Below are 23,319 nucleotides of genomic sequence, written 5' to 3'. Positions count from 1 at the left end.
TAGCCTTGCTTCTTATATGAAAAAGCTGTTCTTCTTCAGTATTCTTCACCTAGGCCTGTAAAACTCTACTCAGCCGCTTGCCCAGAGCTATTTGACAGCTGAGTAAAATATTAGTTTTTTCATTAACATAAGTCATCATGGTAAAGGACAAGAAAGGTAGATTTTCTATCTGAGCTGGCAAATTTTCATGGCAATTTTTCTGATAGAATGACCTTGCTCTTCCATTTACTCTCAACAGACAACTAAATATTTAGCAATATAGACAAATTATGTCAGTGTCCTCCTGTGAGATGCACAAGTAAAAGTGTAAAAGTTACACTTTGGGACACAGACTTTCATCAAGGTCTTTAATGTGTCTCTTTATGTATTTATTGGCTTCAACGTAATTTGTAGATCACACGTTTTTCTTCCTCTTTCTTTGTCCCACCTTAGCTTTCTGTATCTCCCATCAGAACATATTCACATTTGAAATCTGCTATTTTATTTACCTACCCTTGTAGCTTACTTTTAAACCTGAACATGAGTTTTTCCCACTCCTGTTCTGCTTCCTCTCATTTAAGAGAAGGCAGTCAAGCAAGGAACATTTCATATTGGGTAAGTCTCATTTCCATACAGAAAACAGCATAACAGAACCACAAGCATGTTTCCCCAACACTTCTCTCGCTAAGCGTTGATCCCACTAGCTGATTTTCACTAAATATGGCAAAAGGGTAAACATCTGAAAAGTACTGTGTTTCTGTAAATCCCCTGAAAAATCAGTGATGTGAAAAAGGCACGCGGTCCCCTTCGTTCCCCAGGGAGGGGAAGGTTGTCGCAGCCACGTTAGTAGACACCGGAGAACCCACACGGCACCAGACAGTATGCGTGCTCCAGCTGCAGGAAAAGCCCCGTTCACAGCTTGCGCCTCATCAGAGGAGGACTAATCCCAGCTCAAGACACAAAGCCACAGGGAACTGGGCTCTTAAGTATCCCTCAGTGAACTACTGGAGAACGGAGCTGTTTGTGGGGTTGTTTCCAATTTTTCTTTCTGTTGGTAATGGACAACCCTTTGCTTTCACCAGTAGCTTCCTGACATAAATGCTTAATAACTCACTATCCTACGCAGTTACGACTATCATACATTAAACTATCCAGGCAAATATGGACTATCCTTTAAAAATAATAACAATATTGTGATTAGAAGCAGATAAAACATTTTTGTTGTTGTTATTAACAAATAAAATTGTATTCTAATTTCTGGGGAAAAATCACAAACTTATGCTGTGCCTTGCAAATAATTTCCCCTCCCAAAAAGGATAAAAAATCAAATTATGAAGGTACTATATGTAATAAAAAACACTGCACCATCGAGAAGACAGGGATGGGAATAAAAGAAAAAGAAGGTGTGGGAGCACCCTCTGTGTTGCAGAGGGCTCCTGGAGCAGGTTAGGCCCATGCAGGTCTCAGCTGTACATTCAGGCTTCTCTAGACCAGAGGTTTTATTCTGATGTAAAAGTAAGTCATCTTCTGACTTTCGTCCCATTGTAGGACAGTAGCACTTAAGGAAATTCTAGGAGAAATTCACATACTATTAATCTGCTTTTCTCCTCCCTCAGATGGGAGGAAGAACTGCAAGCAGCAGTGGAGCTTTCTGAGAAGAAAACTCAAATAAAAGCTTTTTTCCTGTAAAAAGAAGGTTCCTGCCCATATGTGGATCTAAAGAAAACAAAACTCCCTGGGGACTCCCAAAATTACAGCTCCTATGAGCTGTATGAAAGCTGAGTTCAGGGTGCACTCGGTAATCATTGTCAGACCAAAAGACAAAGGCGGTTGAAAACGGTTTCATACCAGAAGAGCAGAGGTCTGTTGCAAACACGCACCGTCGCAGTGCCATGCATGGCACGGTATGCAAAGGCAGGAGAACTGAGGAACTACATTCCATAAACTGTTTGCTAGCTTCAGGGCTGTGAGTTTTTGAGTCTCCACCTAGAAATATCTAAAATCTGAACTTTGCAAGGTTTTCGACCACCAGGAGTCCCATTAACTTCACCTGGACTTGCGTGCGCTGGAAACCTTTGAATCATCGTCAGCGTGCGCAATGGACATTTAAAATCTGAGGCAGTGCACATCACTGTGCACGTTTACACAGGCTGGGGTCTTGGAAACTGAGAGCAGCCCCTGCAGGAACAGAGAAGGAAGCTGAATCACAGCTTTAGGCAAGGTTAAAGCAGAAATGGATAACTACACGTGTAAGTGCTCAACACTTTGCAAGCGCTAAGCGGAGGAGCTCTCTGTCTCCAACCCAACCGCCTCCGTGGCTGGGCTGAGGGGTGCCGGGCTGCCGACTTGAGCCCTTCTCCTCCCGGCTAGCCTCTTTGTAGCCTTTGCCATTTTATGTGCTTTCTCTAACACATCTTTTTTTAACAATTGAAAAATGCTTTTGAAATTTAATGGGCAATAAATAAAATAATGTGTACGTTAATTTCAGCAATAGTGGATACATTTAAGCAAGACTGTATCAATGCAAATTTGCCATTCAGAATGTAATTATAAATGTAGGGAAATGTACATTTATGCCTTCAACATTAACTCGTCCATGTACCATGGAGAAATATATATGTAATTATGCAGTAATGATTCATAGCAAAATACTATTTAAAAAAATCGTGGAATTTTTATGTTTTAGTTTCTGTGAATTTCTATTCACATGTCAACCTTATTGACTCTGGTTGCTCCAGTAAAATCCACAGGATTACTTGTGTAAATCATTGTTGCAAAGTCAGGCTGGCAATCTGCTAAGAAACTGAAATTCTGCAAATACTTTAGTTTTGAAGAAAAAATCCAGAATTTTTTTTTAGTTGTGAATTTGGGGGGTTTCTTTAAAGGAAAGTGGGGAGTAGATGAGTAGATACTCTAAGCGTCCAATCTTCTTGGCACCTTTCCCAAGTTGTCCTCTTGTTGAACCAACATAATCCACTTTTCCTACTTTCTCTTCCCGAATGAACACCTTTCTCGCCTCCCGTGCAGGAGAGGTGGAGCCGTGCCGTCCCACGGGAGCTACGGGGCCCCAGCCCCTCGAGCCCAGCTGCGCGCCGGGACAGCGCGTGCGCAGGCACAGCACACAAGCATCACTTGGCACCACGCAAGCCTCCAGCATCAGCTTGAACACACGCAAAGGTCTATTAAAGAGCCATTTGCCAACTGCCCACCCAGTCTGCTACAAAACACCTTCTGAAGATGTTTTTCAACACTTCTACAAAATTGTAATTTGAAACGTATCTCGTCGTTGCACGCAGCCCTCGTTGAGAGTAAGTCGATGTGTCAGTTGGAGGTTGGCATCAACCATTTTTGGATGATTGGTTTCAAATCCTCTAATCAGCTTACCATCCAAATAATTGAGCTGTGTGTTGGGGAAGGCCCTTTGAGGCGCAAGTGAAGACATCCTCCCTCCAGCCCCAGAGCAAAATTAGAGCTGTCACTTCCAGCCCCCCGCGTTGCCTGCACCTCCCTGCGCCAGCCAGCCACAAGCTGCTTCATTTGCCCAGGAGTATCCTAACCTCCGTCTCCCTACTGCATGTGTAGCTAACAGAATCACGGGGTGCTTTTATTTTTCTAAGAAATATTGATTTAGTATACATGTATATTTGAAGCTAAGATTTAGATACATATTTTTCTTCTATTTTATCGAAAATTATAACCCTCACTAAACTACTCTTACCAGCCACTCTACAAAACAACAGGAGACACACTGTGATCTTCATAGAGGAAGCCTAACTCACAAGTGATATAAACAGCGAGGAAAATATATACATTACTGTGGGCTAGAGTAACGGATGGGGAGAGTTTCTACTTGCACAGGCAGTCCACAATGGGATTTAAAATAAGGGTGGCATCCTGTGGGGTGATTTCATGCCATGCCGTCCTTGCTTAAAGGGAAGAAATTATTGCTTGCCAATAGAGATGATACAGCTGCCACCTTCAGCACTCCCTTTCTGGCCATCCCACCTGGTGCAAAGCCCCCTCAGGAGGGTGAAACGCCAGTTTGCACCAGAAAAAAGGCACTGACAAACTTTGCCCTTTCCCCCTGAGCTCACACCTCCCCTGTCTACACTGTCCAGGACAGCTGCCCCCTCCGCCCCCTTTCACAGCCCTCCCTCATTTCCAACAACTACAGAAGGAGAAATGGGTGGGAGCTCTGTTTTCCCTCACAAACTAGCATGTCCTGGTTTTTTATCTTCCCTTTATTATCTTCCTTTTATTATCTTCCCTTATTTCCTAGTTCTCTGTAATTACATATTGGGACATCAAACGGTGAGGCAGGGACTGCTTTTGAAGGCTTTTATAATTAGCTTTTCTATTGTGTCCTCTAATACCTCCTCTGGCTTTAGACTTACTTTTTTCTGTTCACAACCTCCTGAACATATGGTGGTAAATATGCAGCATGCTGTGAGCTTCACCTGGAGTCTACTTACAATATATCTGCAATGTAAATAACAGACTTTGTGTCAGTCAATTAATCACGCACCAGTGGTTGGCAGAGGGCAGGCAGATTGCAGGAAGAGAAACTGGAAAGAGGTGTCTTGATCAGCGTTGGACTTGAAGTATTAAATATTACCTAAGCCAGCGTGCTTCTGTGGTGTCACTGCTTCGGCCTAAAAATACTCTGTTACAATTGCATTAGACATTGCCTGATAACATACCAACTCAATTCAAGGCCAAATTCTCCACTCATCAGGACCACTTTGATAACATTTCACCCACTGGAGTCATGATCCCATTTCTACCAGCACAGAATATGACCCAAATGCAAATTTCATACAAAAATTAAATTAAATTTAAAGTGATCCCAGGATGATACACAAAATTTAAATATTGCCATTCCAGTAAAAGTGTTTCTTTTTGGTAAAACTAATTCAAATGAATTACTTTACAGACATGTTTTATTCTTGTCTTTGCAAGAATGCATATGAGCAAGACAAAGTACTTTGTTTACCTGACTCACTTTATTTAACTCAAGGGATTCATATGCATGTCATCAACTATAGTCACAAACAAATGATTTTGTGTTTAGAAAAAAAAAAAGGACTCTCTACTTCAGTAGAGCTTTTCTAATTTGAAAATCTCAAAGGATTTTCTGCACTACATTAAAATCCTTGTCATTCCCATGGAGGACAAATGAAAATATAGAAATAAATCACCTAATATTTAAACACACTTGGCTGGAGCACAGCACGGAAGTTAAGACCTAATACAAAGAATTTTCCTAACGACAATAAAAATCTCATCAAAGGCAAAGAAATAATCTGTTTATGGCTGAGATTCTCCCATGTCTGACTGTACCAGGCCCCAGACTCATCTCCACTGGGGCCGGTGCCCAAGAAGGGCTTTGCTCCAGGGATGGCTTCAGGCAAAGGGACAAACAAGCACCCTCAGCCACCTTCCACCCATGTTACACTGCTGCAGTTCGGCCCTACAGGTCTCCGGAGGGTTTGTGTTATTGCCTTCATCCTGTTTCTTCTGAGACTTTATTCCCACGGGGATCACTACGCCCTTTCTTCGCAGCCACAGAGGCTGCCCTTTACAGAAAGCTCCTTTTTAATCAGGAGCCAAAGAAGAACTTCAGGGACTAGATCAGCCTTTGGCTTAAAAGCCACTGACTTCCGATGGTCACCAGAAGAACTGGTTATGTGTCCAGGACAACAAATTATCTCCTAGATATGACTAGAAACCTAAAAGCCACTGCTGCTCCTAAGGGCTTTGCTGCAAGGGTGGGAGCAGAGGCAGCCCAGTGCTGGGGCACCCCCACCCCCCAGGGATCCCCGCTGTCCTGCATCCGTGCCCATCCCAACGGAGGGGGCCTCTCTCCCCATCACTGCCAACCTCTGCTCGGGCAGGACAGGGCCACGTGGCTCAGCAGCCCCCAGGGCCATCCTGAACATGAACCAACCCCCAGGACAGCCCGGCCCTGATGCCCAACACCCCGTGGCTGGGATCTGCAGGAGATGCTGCCATAGAGTAGTATTTATTTTCAGTGGGGACACAAAAACTGTTTTCGGTGGGGATCAGTACCTCATTGCTGAATCCCCCACTGTCTGTAGGGCATAGCAGAGTCTTATGGAGGCATTTCTGTGCCTGGGGCATGTACAGGGCCCCTCTCTGCATGAGTTCTCCTGGGGTTAATAAATAGTTGAGCTCACCTGACTGTCTTCAGTTTCAGTGAAGGCATTACCCTGGGTCTTTTGTCTCTGCTGGCTACCGATTTCCATCAAGCTTTCAGGTATCTAGCACCCTTGAGACCTGCATCCCTATGCTACGTTTGACTGAAGTTAACCAACCCATTCAAAAGGGAGAAGGACAGACAGCGTACTGAGAGTGCCTTAGAAAAGAGCCTGTTCACATAAATTTGCTTCAGGGACAAATACATTTATTTTCAAGCATAAGCATGCAGAAAAGGCAGCCACACCACAGCAACGTGAAGAACATTTATTTAGCATATTGGTCTACGATGTCTTGCTATGCCAATGAAAATTGCACCAAAGCAACAGAAGCAATAAATACATACAGGGACATTTTAATATTATGGACATTACTATGCAATGGACCTAACAACATGAGTAAAGGGAAGTTTAGGTGTCTAAAGGATGGCAGCTCTTGTAGATATGTAAAAGCTAGCAAAGTTCTTTTTTTTTTTTTATATTTTAGAGAACATGGGTTTGATGAGTTTAAAGAGTAGGCAGAAAGCATCCATAGCCCCGGGAAGGGCCAGGTCATACATCCAGCTTCCAGCCCCGAAGGAGGGACAGGCGAGGCTGCATCCCCAGCCTGTCCCCCGGGACAGGAGGGGCCGAGCAGCCCTTCCCCGCGGCACCGGCCAGCTCGTTGGGGAAGCAGGGCAGCAAGTTCAGAGCCTCCCAGCCCAGGCCAGACCCGACCTCCCCTTCCAGAGCAAGCGCTGTCAGCACCGGGCAGGCAGACACGCTCCCTGCGGCCAGACAGACCCCTCCACATGCTGCCCTGAGAAACCAATGGGTGCAAAAGCCAGCACTCAACGTACCTGGGTGTCCATATCTCCTTGATTTGCCCTCCAAAGTGCAAGCATTTAATTTTGACCTGCACAGCACTTTTGGTGCCTGTGTGGTGCCTTGCACCACTGGCACGGCCGCAGGCTCTCGTGGAGTCAGCCCGCGCCCAGCCCACGGGGGAACAGGGCTGTGGGTTAACACCAGCCCCAGCCCTGCCTCAGGCCAGACCAGCCGTTCCACACTGCAGCCTCCGCTGGATTCAATTAAGGGGCTTTTTGCCCTGGACAGGACTTGACCAGGGAGCAACGCTTGAGTTGGAAACAAAGACAAGCCTCGAGGCAGAGGATCTTCTAATATTTCTAAGTTAATTTATAATCGTAATGCTTTTACTCTTAAAAGATAAAATAAGTAAGATGGTGGTGTGATTAAGGTGCAGAATGTCTAATTTGAGAGGTGCATAAAAGGAAATCAAGGAGTGCTATCTATCAGGAAGATAACTGTAAAAGGATCAAGTCTTCCCCCATCCTGACTATAAATCTTTCGCTGAGAAGAACTACTAGGATATAAAGAACAAGAATTTCAAAAAAATAAAAATGAAAAAGGAGACATGTTAAACACTACCTAACAAGCTTCATGACATGAGCACAAAAGTCTTAAATTCAATGTCATAAATTCAATACCATCAAAAGATTCAGCTACTATGTCCTTAGAGACAGTACTGTGTAAGTCAAGCACAATATTAAAAGACATTGAAATCTTTAATATGTGTTAAATATTTTAAAGTCATAGATCTGATTCACAGAAATATCACAGAGGCACCATCAACCGTTTTTTCCCCCTCACCTTTTTTTATACATGTGCCACAGTTTCCGCAATTAAAAGGTGTCCCAAACATTTACAGAAAATGGATGAGCCAGAAAACTGCCCTTGTGGACATGATTGCATGCAATCATTATGCCTACTCCAATAAACACGCCCAAACATGCCAAGATTAATGCGTGCATATGTTCAAATTACCACTTTGAAAGAGATTAGATTTAGGGCAGCCCACCTATTCCCAGAGGCAGCATGCAGTGATTATCCTTACAGGTATTTTCACGGGGAAAATACCTTGTTCAAAAGTACTGAATGTTGTGATACTGCCATATATAAAATCCTTTCCTTTTGGTTTCACATTTAGGGCACATAAGCCTTTATTTTCTGTTAAATGTACTAATCTTCTTAACAGTATAATCAAGTCTCTAATATATAATATTATCAGTTTATATTTAGAAGGAATAACTGTCACGTTAGTGGTGATGGACATATCTCTCCATTCATCTGACTGAATTACCCTGGATAAATCCCTTTTCCCAATTCATTTCTGCAGAGACAGCAAGCAGCTTTATTTTATTTAAAAGCAAATCATAGAGTTGCAAGATATTTATAGTTAATATGTAAAAATCCTGCTTTAAGTTTGAGAAACATTTCTTTCTTCCTCCATTTCTCACAGGGAAATGTTCCAGTTTGCAGCTTTTTAAATAACACAGGATTTTGCAGGCTACAAATTCAACAAAAGGTATTCCTACAGTGAACAAGTCACAAAAACTTAAATTATGTTTGCATCCTTCCACAGCTCTGTGTTCTTGGAAAGTAAAAATGAGCCTGAGCCTTTGGGTATATTTAAGTAAATTTATATTTAAGCATATCACAGGACTCTTTTTTTTTTTTTCTTTAAGCAGAACTGGGAGATCTCCCAGTAATTCCTAATTCCTGCCCAATATATTACCAGCTTTGTACCACATAAAAGGTGCCCCCGCCAATACAAAACCTAAGCCAGATCTAAGCCACAGAAATGTGGTCTTCCTGGGAGACATTAAAAGGGGATTTTCAAGACACCAGACAGTTGGGCTATCTTTTGGCATGCGATAGGAATTACATTAGGTCTGCCATGACACAGACAGTAAGCATAACAAATAGCTGCTAAATACCCAGGATCCTGAAATATATATTAAGTTCTCTGCCACTGCACTCACATGTATTTCCCTGTTGCACCTCTTCTGATCCTGAAGAGCACATTAAATGATTAGCCACCCAACACGTATAACTATTTATCCCAGCAGCGATCTGATTGTCTGCAACAGAAAACCTCCGGAAGCAACAAAACAGCCGGGTATGTAACAAAGGATATCATGGAATATGCTCTTAAGTGTATAACTAAAAGAAATTTCTTATTATAGTTTCATTATATCTAAACATTTCTAAATTGTTCAAGAGGAATAGAGGAAATATGATATGTTATTATCATTCATTCCTGGTTTGCCTCAGTGGTAAATACCTATACAAGGTACCAGCAAGTAAAACCCCAAACTAAAAAGGCCATCAAATTCTGGTATATCTAATTACAAAGACATCAATCTCTCTTTATACCAGAGCACAGTGTTCTTAACATAAAAAAAAGCACAAAGAAGATGATTCCCCTCTAATTCAAATTCATTACCACCACTCTGCATGCTAAACATGATAAACGCATGTTAAATTCAGCAGAAGAGATGAGAACTGAACTGGCACGCAGCTGGAACGTCATGCAGATCGTTTGACCGGGGCATTTTTTTCCTACCGATACATGCATAGCAGTTTTGGGGCAAGTTACTAGACAGAAGCTGTTGATCCAGCTACATTCACTGAGCAATGAGCCCAGCTCTTTGAAAAAGGAGAGAAAAGGGGACTAATCTGGCAAGCTGAAAATCTGACCACTCCCTCATGCATGGTCATCCCTTCTGCCTCACCTTTCCGCACCTGCATGCCAGGGTCAGGCTTGCCCCGACGCAGCCCTGCCCCAAGAGGGATGGAAACTCCCATCCAGATGTTCGGCTCAAGGAGTAAATTACTAAAATTTTCAAGAAAAGAGTAGAGTTAAAGCTGGTCCTCCTGCCCAAAGCTCTTGTCTCATCACTAGCATTACATGATGCATCATGGAGCTATGGGCTTTGCTGGCACTGATGCTCTTTCATGAGGACCACAGTTCTCCTCCACCCTGGGGTGTTAAAAACTGGAGCACTCCAAGGTGTCAGACAGAACATGCAATTTTTGTTTGTCAGCAATTTGGCCTATCTAAAGATTTGAGGTACTATGCTTACTAGTGTCTGTATGAGTTCTGCACCTCATAAAAAATCTACATGCTCTCGAGAAAATACATCAATTAGAAAAAAAGGTTCCCTGTTTCTGACTGTTTGCATGTAGAGAATGCTTGGTAACTGCAACAAGTGCAGGCTTTGTATACCTGGAATGAAACGTTAATAGTTAGGGTGCAAGTCACTCGGTAGTGGTTTTTAGCAGTTAGTGATGTGCAATCAGAAGAAATATTGTACTGCAATTAATTCTACAATGTGTTTTCTCAAATGGAAAATGTTCCAAATAGCAGGAGAATTTGCTCTCTACTGTAATCTCACTATTTGGGAAAAAGGAGCTTGGGGGGAGCTGGACATTGGGGTTTTGGGCAAGGTCCCAGAAGAAGAGTAGCCGGTGCATAGTACACCACCACCTCTGCTCAAAGACAGTTTAGAGTTTAAAAAAACAATTTGTACTAAGAAAACAGCCAGATGCCATCGCATTGGCTTTCCCTCGGTGATGAATGGCATGAAAGCTCCCTAACATCTGCTACCACTTGATGAAACAAAACTTACATCTCTTTGAGTGAAAAGGTCCGCAGATGCTCACTAGAGTAATCCGGGCTGCCTGAGGCTGGGGAGGTGCTGCCAGCCCCGACCCAACCTGCGCCTTTTTATCTCCGCCGGTTGAGGCAAATTCTGCAAACATCACAGCTCCGCTGTTACTCTGTAATTTTCACTCTGCATTAACTATATATTGAAGGAAAAGCACGGCAATGAAGAACACGGGGGATCATTCCCCTGAACGAAATAAACCTGCATCTCACAAAACCAATTTCCACGTCTGCTCTGAGCGGTTCATGTCTATTTGAGGTGGACAGCCCTGTAAATATTATCCCTTGAAAAAAAAGATTATTTTAGAGGCATGAAGGCCTATTTGTCTAGTGAAATGAATGCCAATTCTATAGATGCACTACAACAGGTTTTCAAGTTTTGGAGCAGAAATACCCTTTAACTGCAGACATCCAGAAGGAGCCAAGTGACAGATCTCCTCTAAGCCTTTTTTTACTGAACACTGACACAGGGAAAAGATTTCTGCTGAAAAAGAAAACTGAACAATGACTAGATGTAAAGGAAAATGTGGTCAACATATATATCAGAAGCCACATAGCAACCACAGGTTTCGTTACACAAAACATGAGTTTGTTACCTTGGAAATGTCAGTATTGCTCCCAACTGCACTTCGGTGCCTTAAAGAGCGAATTATTATTCTGCAATGTATTTTGGGAACAAACCCGAGGAGAGCGGTGAGGGTTACTTGTCTGAATCAGATCTGTTCAGTGGCCGGAAATTAAATGGTCAACTTGTCAGAAGTAGAACTGTTCGATTTTTGGTTCAGTGACCAAAATGAAAAGAAAAAGAAAGAAAAAGAGATCAGCTTGGGTTAACATAAAAGGAGAAGTACTGAGGGGTTTAGCACAAAAAAATAAATTAAAATATCAGGTCAATATGAAAATCTTCAATGAACCCAAAAAAATTAGATAAAGAATTTTGTTCAAGCAGAAAAGTCTCATTCCATTTTCTGATTATGCAGCTAACTACTTTTTTTTCACAGTTTCACAATTAAGATACTTTTCCAAAACAAAAATCAAAACTTTGTTTTGAAAATATTAGTAACGTATTTCAAATGCTTCACTTCCCCCCATTTTCCATTAAAACATTTACCAAATTCTACTTAAATACAGTATCAGTTTTTGTCCTTTGCAAAACCAGATTTTAAATGAATTCACTACAAACATGGCAATTCCAGCCGAATCAATTATGAAGTCCTGTGTCTCATGCAAGAATACTATCAACTTGAAAACCTATCTGACAGGGTATCAGTCATCAGCAAATCAACTGTAATAATTGGAAAGCATAAAAATATTTGCCAGAGGTTTTTGATCTTGGTACTAACCCGAATGAGGTTCTGAAGGCTACAGACTTTTTCGGCGAGAGTCAGAAGAATTGCTCTACAAAAATGTTTAACGCTGGAGTTTAGCCAGAGATCCCTTCTTTCAAATGAACTAGGAAGGTTTTTTTACAGCACTTTATAATTTTGACACCTGGTATCCCCACAAACTACTGCACTGCAAGGCTGGGCAGCACTTTGTAAAACCAGGATCTTTGCCTTGGCCACTTGTGCTGTTTTGTTTCTCTCTGTCGTTCTTGGTATCGATAATCATTTAATCCAGTGTTCAGATGAATGTGTCTAATTCTGGAAGGAGGGTTGTTTTTTTCTAGCAGTGCATTTCCCCTGTGAGATAGGAACACTGGAAGGTTATTGTGGCCTGGAAACCACAGCTTGTTTAGCCAGAAAGATAAATATTATCTATATTTCTTGTTCTTTCCTATCTATTGTATTGTCCTGGGAAGCAGTGGGAAAAGTGGAAGGCAAACGGCAGAGACATTGCCAAGCCCCGTGATGTGATGAATGGCTTCTCACATCCCAGGGCCTGACATGAAGAGAGGCCACAGAGGGTCGTGCTGCTGTTTTCAGATGTTAAAAAGGCCGATCACCTACTCATCGCTTCCATTTCTAGCGCAGGAAGAGCTCCCCCAGGGCAGGACCTGCATGGGCAGACCCAGCTCTGCCATGGAGTATTCCTCTGCAAGAGCACGGGCAGCCTACACAAGAAAACCATTTTCTGTGTCCTTCCTAACTCATTTATGAATATTCTGCCAGGCAGGTTGAATGCTGTGACCACAGAGTACCTCTCAGCCACAGAGAGAAGAATATTCCCAGATTTCTCAAAGTCTTCTGGCCAGCGAGTGGTGCGTGCTCTCTCTTTTCCCTTTTCCTTCCCTCCTCTCCACTATGATGTGCACAGCACATGGACAGGCTGTCAGCTTTCTTGGTCTCCCCATACATTCCCAGGGAGCATCCTACACACGCTACCCATGGACAGCCACCACGCAAACCCCTTCTAATCCAAGCTGGGGGAGGTCAGGAACCACCCGCGGATGCAATGCGGCAGAATGAGGATGGGAAAACAGCATTTGCTCCCAGATGCACACTTGTGCATGAAAGGGACCTTGCTTGATGGATTTCCCTCTATGAACTGGGGCTTTGCTTCTTTGCCAACATTTGATCATCTAACTACACTCTCAAAAATTGCATTGGGGGGATGGAAAGAGGGAAATGGTGAGGCCCCTTACGCTGTGTGTTTTTCACCAGCTGGACCGCTCTGTATACAGCCACACGATGGCCAGGTGCTGGAGGGGGACAAAGGATGGGGTGCCAGCATCCAGCCACCCATGGCAGCAAGGAACGATGAGCCGGACAGTAGGAGACACAGCCGGAGCTAGGGTTGGCAGGCAGACCCTCTTCTTGTCTTTCAGCTCCATCAGGTCATACCCATTTATCTACAAAACTATCCTTCGAGCAGACATGAGGAGGAATAAATAACTCTGGCTAATCTGAGGCAATCATGATTTTGCTAAGCACGGTGTAAGAGCTCTTAGCATTTCATCTCATTTATGACTCCATCCCCTCAGCCCGATGTGTACAGCCCAGGCTGCGAAACAAGCAGCCACAGTCATGCGTACGTGTGAGCAGATGCCGTTCAGGGAAACACACACAGATCTTCAGCCTCATCTCTGATGAGTAATCTGCTCGCTCTGAGTAAAGAGCAAGGGCACTGCCAGTTCCCCCTGTGCTGTATCTTGCAAAACCAAAGACAGAAACCAGCGACCACCCTGCAAGTTTGCATGGCCTAAGGCTTCTGCCTCAGGAGAAGACGCAGCAATAGGTTTACACACAGCTTCACAAATATTTCCAACACCTAGTGAACCCCTACACCCAAAAGGCTGGGCTTACTAATAAGACTTCTCATCCACCAAACCTAAATCAAATTTTACTCTGGGAATCTCAATCGAATACTCTGAACTGTCCCCTGGAGCTGCTCCCCCCTCTGAGTAGGCAGAGAGGAGGAGGGGACGGGGCTGGAGGCATGCAGGGCCACCATCCATCTGATGTCCTGCCCTGCTGGCAGCCGAGGTGGGGACAGGCTGACCCCCAGGTTGGCACACCTCCTCCCCCTCGGGCAGCAGGACAAGGCATCCTCCCAGAGAGGGTCTGTGGGGAGCACCGGTCCCGCTGCGGGGCTGGGTACACCCCGTGGTGGCTGGGTACACCCCGTGGTGTTTGTCACCCTGGGACATGGGAAACTGGGGCAGCGCTTGGACACAGCACTGAAGCACTTGCACAGTTCGGAGAGAAACCTGCAGCACGCACAATTTTAGGAAGAAGGTCAGTGTAGAAGTCTGAAAGAAGGGGTTTTTTTTAAAACTTAGGGTATTGTAGGGTAAAGCTTGCACCTGAGGGGAGATGGATTTGTCACCTGCTGTCACTCTGGGCTCCTGCAGGTTGAACTTCAATGGACATGGGCTGGAAAAGTGGCATTGATTTCACCCCCCGAGGAGATGCTTGTGAAACTCTCACAACCGATATTAATATCAAAGTGCCCAGAGAGGAGCAGGGAACAGCCTACTCTGTTTTGTTCCCAGGATGAAAAAATATGGCAAGAGGGACCTTACAAAGACTGTGAAAAACAGCCTCCGCTTTGCAATAAAAGCCTTTGGGGAAGTGTCCAAACTCCTCACCTGCTCCCCTGCAACTTTCACAGGCCACTCATGTCCAGTCCCCCCAGACACCTCCTGCTTTCTAGCCCGAGATGTCCACGTAACGGGCATCGCCTACAACAGGTCATGAGGAAACACACTGCAAGGTAGCAGTCAGGGATGTCCTGAGTCCCCAGGAAGACCAGGGATCCCACTGGGGTGGAGGGAGAGGAGCTTTGTGGAGATCGCTACCAGCACGTGAAAACCACATACACCAACCAGTCTCCCCAAATAAAAAGCCACGCTGACAGCAGCAGGACGAGGGTGAACAGCCAACAACTACACCAAAGGGAGTCTGGAGTGACGCAGGTGATGCTGCGGCTGGGGAGACGAAGAACAAGCTCACAGGTGCCTCTGCCTGAAGCTAAGCTGAACCCAGCTGCCCAGGAAACACTGTGGTGCCCGGGAGGCATCAGCTGCTCCAGGTGGTTGCAGGAGACGATGGCAGGGAGCCTGTGGCCCCGTGCCAGGCTGTTGGGTGCCATCTCCATCCCCAGCCAGGACCTCTCCAGCTGCAGGACAGAGTAATGCCTGGTCCTGGACTGTGGAATCAATGGGCACAAACCCTAAAGCCCCTCGCAAACCCTGAGTCTCCCTCTCCAAGCAGGATGTACGCCTCTCTGACATTGCCTTATTTAAGGCAAATGCTTAATGAGAGAGATATTAAAACAAAACAAAGTCTTCAAAAAAAAACCACCTCCATGACCCTGCTTTTCCCTTTAGGAAAAGAGAAAAAATGTGTCGCCCGTGGGAAGCATCTGAGCACTGTGGGGGGACCTGGGAGAAGGTCCCACGGGCATGGACCAGGGGGATCTCTGCCTCCGTGACGCCACCGTCCATTGGCAAAGCCCAGCCTGCACCGCACAAACCGCATGACCCACGCTATGACTTTCATTTTCCAGGAGCAACCTGAGGGGAGGGCGAATGGAGGAAGACCGCCCGCCTAACAAGAAGGCATCGTCTGACAAACCGGGAAGGTCTTTTCCACAAGCAATCTGTTCTTGGGCTTTGACAGATGTTAAAAGTTGCACTGTCAGAGTTTGTCCTATGTTTATCCCAGAGGCTAGTCACGACTGGGGGGAAAAAAAGTGGGAATTACACAAATATTCCAGACACACATTTGCACTCTGTGCACCTTTCATGCCCCACAAAAAGGCAGGAAATGTTAACACAAAGAAAGGAAGCATGTTAAAAAGACTGAACCTTTCATCAGAGACTATTGAAATTCTCATAACAAGGGCTGGTATGAGAGGTTGCTTATTCTCAGAGGTAAGACAGTGCCGTTTCCTTCCCTCTCCATGCAGCAAACACTCATGACAAATCTAAACCACAGCTGTAGGGCATGAGACACACAAAACAAATAAAGGTTGTATCTGAATCCATCTCAGTTGTATCACCACGGCTATTATCAGATTGAAAATCATACTTCGACCAGTCAATATGCAAATACTGTACTACTGTGCCATAATAAAATGCTACAGCATTTCAAAAGCAGTGGCCTTCAAAAATCCAGATCAAGGGAACAATAAGGAAAATGAGAAATGCTGCCGGTCTGACAGTCTCGCTCTGTTCTACGTAATGAACCAACACGGCTTTGGTGGAATAATCAATGCGGGAAACATTGGAGAAATGTACTACATGCCACCGTGCCATAGTAACCTACTTACAAATCGTTTACTGGTCACCTACGTCTTGAAGTACAAGGTTTGTATCTTGTTTTATATATATATATTTATATCTAATTACAACTATTAATTGCAAGAAAAATATCTTTTTTTTTTAAATTTCTACTTAAAAGCAGTTAGTATGGACAGGTTTTAGCAATGAATTCCACAGATAAATTAGACATATCAAAAATTTCTCCTTTAAACTCAGAAAGCAGAAAATATGTGCAATATCCCCACTGAAACAGTATTTTTTCACCCTTTCACCATGTATAGGTTGCTTTTCTTCCTTGGCTTCAGTGCTGGGTGACATGCTATGGGAAAGGTCTGTGCACACACGCCAGCCCCCACACCGAGCCCTGGGCCTCGGACGGTGAACTCAGTGAGGCAGAGATCATTTTTTTAATGTATACAGACAAGCCCAGCACAGTTTGCCCTACGCAGGCCCGTAATACCAACAATACCGTTTCTGTCCTGCAGTCAGATGTCACCTGACAAATGTGGGTCATGCCGGCACGCCATGCTGACTTTGATTTCTGTTATTTGGGGCAATCAAGTCTCCTTTGCAGGGGGGACCAGCCCCCTGATGGGGGGAGAAAGGATTTAAGCAGAGATTACATCTCTGCTGCAAATTTGCAAGAAAGGCTCATTTAGGCCTTTGTGGACCTTCTACCTCCTTTCATCAATCCCATGCCTGACCACATCTTTGGCTGAGCCATCTGCTGACTGCTTATTTGGCCCACAAATTAGAGTGACGACAGCTGAACCCATTAAAAGTTAACATCTTCCCTAGCAAAACACAGTTTGTAAGAGGCTGTCAGCTGTGACCTTGCCTACCTTTTTCTTTTAAGGTTGGCATCCTTCATCAGTTTCTGGTCAAGAGATCTTAAAAGCACAACTTTTTAAAATTTGCGAAGACACACCACATGAACTCTGGGGCCAGACAAGAGCTTCAGAAACACAGACAATCCATTGGCCAACATCAAGATTTAGAAACCCACATTCACTCAAAAACACACTAAGTAAGGCTCAGATCTGACAAATTCAAACAGACCATCTAAAGAACAGGCCACAGTATTCAGAAATCAGCCTTGCTTCTGCAAAGTGCAGTTTATGCAAGAAAATCCTAAATACAGCAGAGCACAGTCAGGGTGCACTCTGGGGGCTTTGGTGCAGGAGGACACTTTTAGTAAATGCTGACCCCAGATGAAATTTTTATGTGCTACGAAACCCTTACGCAGCTGCAAGATATTGCTAGGGACCTCGGAGGATAGAAGAGACTTGAAGACCAAGGCTCTTTCCCATTCGTAATAACTCATTCTCCGTTGCTACCTATTGCCAGCCTCACATTTTCAAGTGTCCCTTAAATAATCCCTGGAGCAAACTGGACTCCCGTGAGCAAAAATTTCTACACACCTCTTTAATTTCAAACAAAAAATGATGGAAGTCTCCGTTCTTCCAAAGGTCAGAGGAGGGTGTAAGTGGATGAGATGAAACGTTTTGAGGGACTACCCTGCCAAAGACTCAAGAAGCTGATCTGCCTCTCAGGCTGATCCTGGAAAACATGGACCGCAATCTGCTCTTCTGTTACCGATCCACCATCATTAACATCACCTCCTGGGCACTCTTTACTTCTACTGGTTCACAAAAAGCTTTCTACACTTCAGCGTAACTGGTAGAGGAATTACCCATAACTGAGTTTCTGTGACTCTGTTATAATCGTGTTTATACCTCAAGCAGCATTACTACTTACTCTCCAGTTCTTTTCTCTCTTCCCCTCCCTCACTTTGAACTCCAACACCTTTTCATTTTTTAATAATCTGAACAATAAGAATTTACAATGAAAATACCCACCAGACCAAGCAGGTACAAGTAACCTAAGGAACCGTAATGAAAACAGATACTAAGTCACGATCTGTATTTCTTAAATACAGCGGTTAATAAGAAAGGTAGGATTGGCCAGACTTTAAACAACTTCTTATCAGTGCTGAAAGAGTGCATAACTACCACTTAAAATAGTTGAAAACTTTTTTTTACAACCTATCAAAGCAATGGTTCCAGACAATATACAGTATATCTAAGAATAGTAACAGTCATTGATGGAAACTGATAACATTTGGGGACTGAAGGTTAATCCGTTCTGGGGAAAAAAAAAAAAAAGGAACAATGGAGAGTGAAATAGAAACTCAAGTCTCATTAAAGAAAACTATTTTAAGGGCAGAATTATGAGTTTTAACATCAATCATGGGAAAAGAGTTCAAAATTGTTCCTAAAAGATCTAAATTTGAAACCTTGGGAAAAAGGCACTGTTTGCAGTGACAGCAAAAATGGGTTTGAGGGAAAAGAAAAAATATGGTGTAAAGGTAATTAGTTTGTATTTTTTAAACACTACAAATCTGACTGTTCATTTCTAGGTTTTTGTGATTAAGGGCAGCGAAGACTCAATGTTCAGTGAAGTTTATCCTTTAGACGTGTATTTTCGTTATGCATTTCCAATGTACTTATCTGCCCATAAATGATGGTACATGCTCTCAGCACTGAAGGCGAGTTGACATGGATAAGCCAAACTGACCACAGATTGGAAATAAACCCAAAAGAACTTGCGTAAAAAATTTCAATATGTACTGTAGTTGTGTTTTTTCCCCTGAAGGAATTATATTCTGCTCTGCAGATTACAGCGGAAAGCCCAGGCGAAAAACAAAAGAGGATCACTGCTATCTCAGAGCAGAGCCCCGAGGAAGCCAAACGGGCCCCGATGAGCTCTCCAAGCACACGACCACCGCTTGGCTGGAAGGGAGCTGAGCAGGTGCCTACGTGAAACCAGTGCACACTTTGTCAGGTTGCATTTGAGCAAGCGCTTAAGTGCTTTGCCAGCTCAAGGACTTGATTAAATTTGAAATAAGCTAATTCAAGGAAAAAAAGTCTGCCAAAGGTAATAAAATTGTTTACAGATTTATCAAGTCAGTCCTGTATATAAAAGAGCATATTTATATGCAGCGTAGGTCTGGTCCTATTCAATCAGTGAATGCATTTTTAAATATTTACTGATTGCAGGAAAAGGGCCAAACCTGGATTATTTTTAAGGGTTAGGGGAGAAGTGCTAAATCCCAATGTATCTAACTTAACTACGCAAAGTAGGGAATATTATTGCCTTCATTTTACTTATGAAATTCAGAGGCACAGGGAAATAAAGTGCCGGATCCAGTGTGTCAGAGGAGCCATTTGCAGAAGCTCCTGTGCTCGCCCGGTTCCCAGGCAAGCGTCTTTTATGCCAGATACTGATCCTCTCCCGGGCTGCGGGGCCGCGCAAGGACAGCCGGGCAAACGGGTGAGAGCCAGCGCCACAGCTCCCCTGGCTGTGCCGCCGTTTGCCTCCCACCCCGAGAGCCCAAGGAAACATCTAAACAAATTAACACAAAGTTGCTGGCTGACTTTTTTTAATCAGATTTTTTTCTCATCCAGGCCTTGGTGTATGATTTCATCCAATTCACTCCCCTTTGAACCTGATGCTCTTGGATGCTGCTGTCACCTGAGTGACAGGGCAGTAAGTGCAAAACGGGGCCTTGCTAGGACTTGCGAAGAGTTGGAGCAGTGTATTTCATATGCTCTCTGAGCAGGTGAATTTGCATTGTACATATGCAAATCTCACTTTGTCTTGGGCTTCTGTACTGCGTCGCAAAACTCCACCTCTGTGTCCCCACAAGACCGCCTTTAAAGTTTGATTTTTAAATGATGAATGCTCAACCAGTGCAGACTGGCATTTTCCAGTAACATTAAACTGCACTATATAAAAGCCCAGATTGCTTCAAATTATGTCTTCAGATTGTATACTTTGGTTTTTTTCTCGTGCTATATTTAACATTGATAATTGTTATATTTAAAAATATTCAAATGAGATATTTCAAAATATCTAACCCGATAAGTGTGCTTAGCTCAAGGATATGCCTGCTGCGCTGTGCATAGCAAACAGGCAGTGCTTCTTGCCTTGTTTTGGCACAGGTTAAGTGTTTCATCAATGCACAAAATTGAAAAAAATTACCATCGCAAGTTAGAAATCAGATATGAGGCTGGCTCACACCGGGGTGTACCTGCATCTTGTACTATGTAAACAAATTAGTTTTCAAGTTCAGTCTGTGGACTTGCTGCTGTGTTGGTAAGAATTAGCGTGATCCTTTGAACGCGTTCAGTGTTTTGGTTTTATTCTTTCTTAAGAGAGTGGCTTTAGAAGATACCCTGAGACGCTCTGGTTGCAGCCGCCGGGGCAGATGCTGGCCCCTGGCAGCGGTGATGCCGAGGCCGCGCCAGCACCGCCGGCGTTCGGGCGCGCAGGTGTCGGAGGGGCGGCGGCCGGGGGGCCCGGGGGGCGCAGCCGGCGGCAGCGCAGGGGCGGCTCGGCGGCGCGCAGCGGCTGCGCGGGGCGCGCAGGGCCGGGGGAGCGGCGCGCAGCCGGGGCGCAGGGGCGCGGGGCGGCTCGGCCGCATCGCCGGGGCCCCGAGAGCCGGCAGGCGACAAAGCGAGGCACAGAGGCACCTGCGAAGCCGCCGCGTTTTGCTCCGTCGGGTGCAGCGACGGGAAATCCACCCCTGGCGACCTGAAAGGTCTGGCGCGCATCTGGGGCGTTCCTCTGCAGGCTGGTATTTTAAAATTCAAACCCCATTTTTAGAGGGCGAGAGGCAGAAGAGCATCCCCAGAGAAACACCCACAGCCCTGCTCCTCACGCTGCAGGGCCGGGGCAGCCGGGCAGCCCTGCCCACAGCCCTGCCCGCAGCCCTGCCCGCAGCCCTGCCCGCCACCAACCCCTCTCCCCAGACCAGCGACGGGGCTTAAAGACCGGCTGCAGGCTGGGAAACACGGCAGCAAACGAGGAAAGGGGGCGATTCTGTTAGGTACGTGTCTGAACCGTATTTTTAAAAATCCAGCATTTAAAATTGTGCAAGATGGAAATTCCAGCTTCTTTTTTTTTTCCTCTGCACAGTTGTTGTTCAGCAGGTTGAATGCAATTTAACTGATCTGAGTGTCTGTTACGGGCCAGAAGATATGGGGCTCTAAGGAAAAAATTCACCTGGTGAAGTCATATAATTTACAGATCTGGTTTGCTAAAAAGGCCACCAACATTTTACAAACAAAAGTTTCATATGAATTTGGTAAAACTATATTGTTAAAGGTTACACATAGACAAAAACTTCAGGACCCCTTAGAGCTCGTGAAAATGAAGATTTGCTGTGTTTGTCTTTTCTGCCTTTACAATTAAAAATTCTATCAGAATATTCACATGACTCAACGATTCTGTGATTTACCTCAAACTTAAATTCTGAGCTGGCATATATCAAAGCCTGAAGTTTAACTCCATCTTTAGCCAGGGACCATTACGTAGTATCTTTTTCTGAGCAAGGTGTTTTAAATAAATATTTATTTTTAATTTTCCTGACTTCTTAATGCTTCCTGCAGAATTAGCTGTTATTACGTAGCACTGCAAAACCTCAAGCAGACACAAAGAGAGAAGAAGGTTTGGTGAATATACTTTTAAGCGGTCTTCCACGGTTCTGAATTAAAAAAAAATGTTTCGCCCATGGAAGTTTTCTATAGCGAGGGAGGTGATGAGGCCGTTGAAGAAGCCGGTTGCTGGTGTAGCGGGGCAGCCGAAGGCAGCCTTCCCCCGCCGGCAGCAGCGGACCCCTGCCAGGCCGCGGGCAGCCCCGGGCTGTGCCCCTCGCCCGACCCATCACGCAAGTCGAGCCCCTGCCTGCCTGGGCAACTTTCCCTGCTCTGTTTCATCCGCTGAGCGCAGCCCGGGCGTTTACAAAAAGCAGGCGGGTTGTTATTTCTGGGCACCCTCACAGCCCCCTGTGCGTGCCCGACCCGCCGCCCCGGCCCGCGGCTCCCGCACCCCGCGGCTCCCGCACCCCGCGGCAGCAAGGGGCGGCCGCCCCGGGGCCCGCGGCCCTCGCCGGGACGCGTTTCGGTCACCCGCGAGTGGCAGCCGCCAGCCGCGGCACCGCGCAGCCACCGAGGAAAGGGGGATGCTCTCGGTGCAAGCCGGCTCCGAAAGCCGCTGAAGTGGGAGAGGGAGAGACTTCCAGCAACTTGGGAGGTTCTGGATCCGGCGCTGGGCCGGGCGAGGAGAGGGGACCGGGAATTTCCCCCGGCTCCGGGCTGCGCCCCGCGGGAGCCGCGCCGGGGCAGGGCGAAGCGGCGCTGGGACGGGGGCGGCGGCGGTGCCTGCGCCCGGGGCAGGTGGAGGCGGTCCCGCCCGGCCGGGAGCCCCGCGGAGCCCTGCGCCGGGGCAGCCGGCCCCCTCCGGGCGCACGGCCGCGCCTTTCCCCGTCCCGGGCGCCTGCCCCCCTCCCTCCCTGCGCGGCTGCGGGGCCCGGGTGCCGCTGCGGGGTGCGGGACCCCCCGGGGCCGCCCGCCGGGGGCCGCGCAGCGCCGAGCACGGCGGGCGCCTGCACCTACCGTGGTACTCCTGGCCGGGCACGTAGGCGGCGGGGCTGCCCGCGATGTGGAGGGCGATGAGCACCTCGCCCTGCTCGCCGTCGCCCTCCAGCTCGCCGTGGTGGGTGCAGAGGAAGAAGAAGGGCGAGAAGCGGGCGCGGGGGGCGGCCGCCCGGCCCGCCGCCAGCAGGGCACCCAGGGCGGCCAGCAGGCAGGGCCAGCCCCCGGGGACGCCCCGCCGCCGCTCCATGCTGCTGCCGCCGGCGCCGCTGGGGCATCCAGGGCACGGCGGGGCCGCCGCGCCGCTCCGCTCCGCTCCGCGCGGGACGGGACGGACGGGGCGGGACGGGGCGGGCGCTGCCCCCCGCCGCGGCCCGCGGGAGTCGGCGGGGAGGCGGAGGAGGGCGCGGAGCGGGGCGCGGAGCGGAGCGCGGCGCGGGCAGGGGCGGCCCCTCCGCGCCCGCCGAAGGC

The 23,319-nt window shown here is 46.3% G+C and overlaps 1 protein-coding gene across 1 annotated transcript in view; it reads right to left on the bottom strand.

Moving 5' to 3' along the window:
• RELN (reelin) overlaps window positions 1–23,098 on the bottom strand; it is a gene marked incomplete at its 5' end in the record, with an annotated part of 297,323 nt that extends 274,225 nt beyond the window's left edge. Inside the window, one exon of the mRNA XM_082311058.1 lies at window positions 22,870–23,098. Within this exon, the coding sequence (XP_082167184.1) occupies window positions 22,870–23,098 (229 nt within the window). The remainder of the gene's footprint in view (window positions 1–22,869) is intronic.
• Window positions 23,099–23,319: the final 221 nt, after the last annotated feature.

This window comes from Platalea leucorodia (genome assembly GCF_965183815.1).
Source record: "Platalea leucorodia genome assembly, chromosome: 4".
Lineage (NCBI taxonomy): Eukaryota > Metazoa > Chordata > Aves > Pelecaniformes > Threskiornithidae > Platalea > Platalea leucorodia.
The sequence above is the reverse complement of the archived record's forward strand: the minus strand, read 5'-3'. Positions and strand labels throughout refer to the sequence as shown.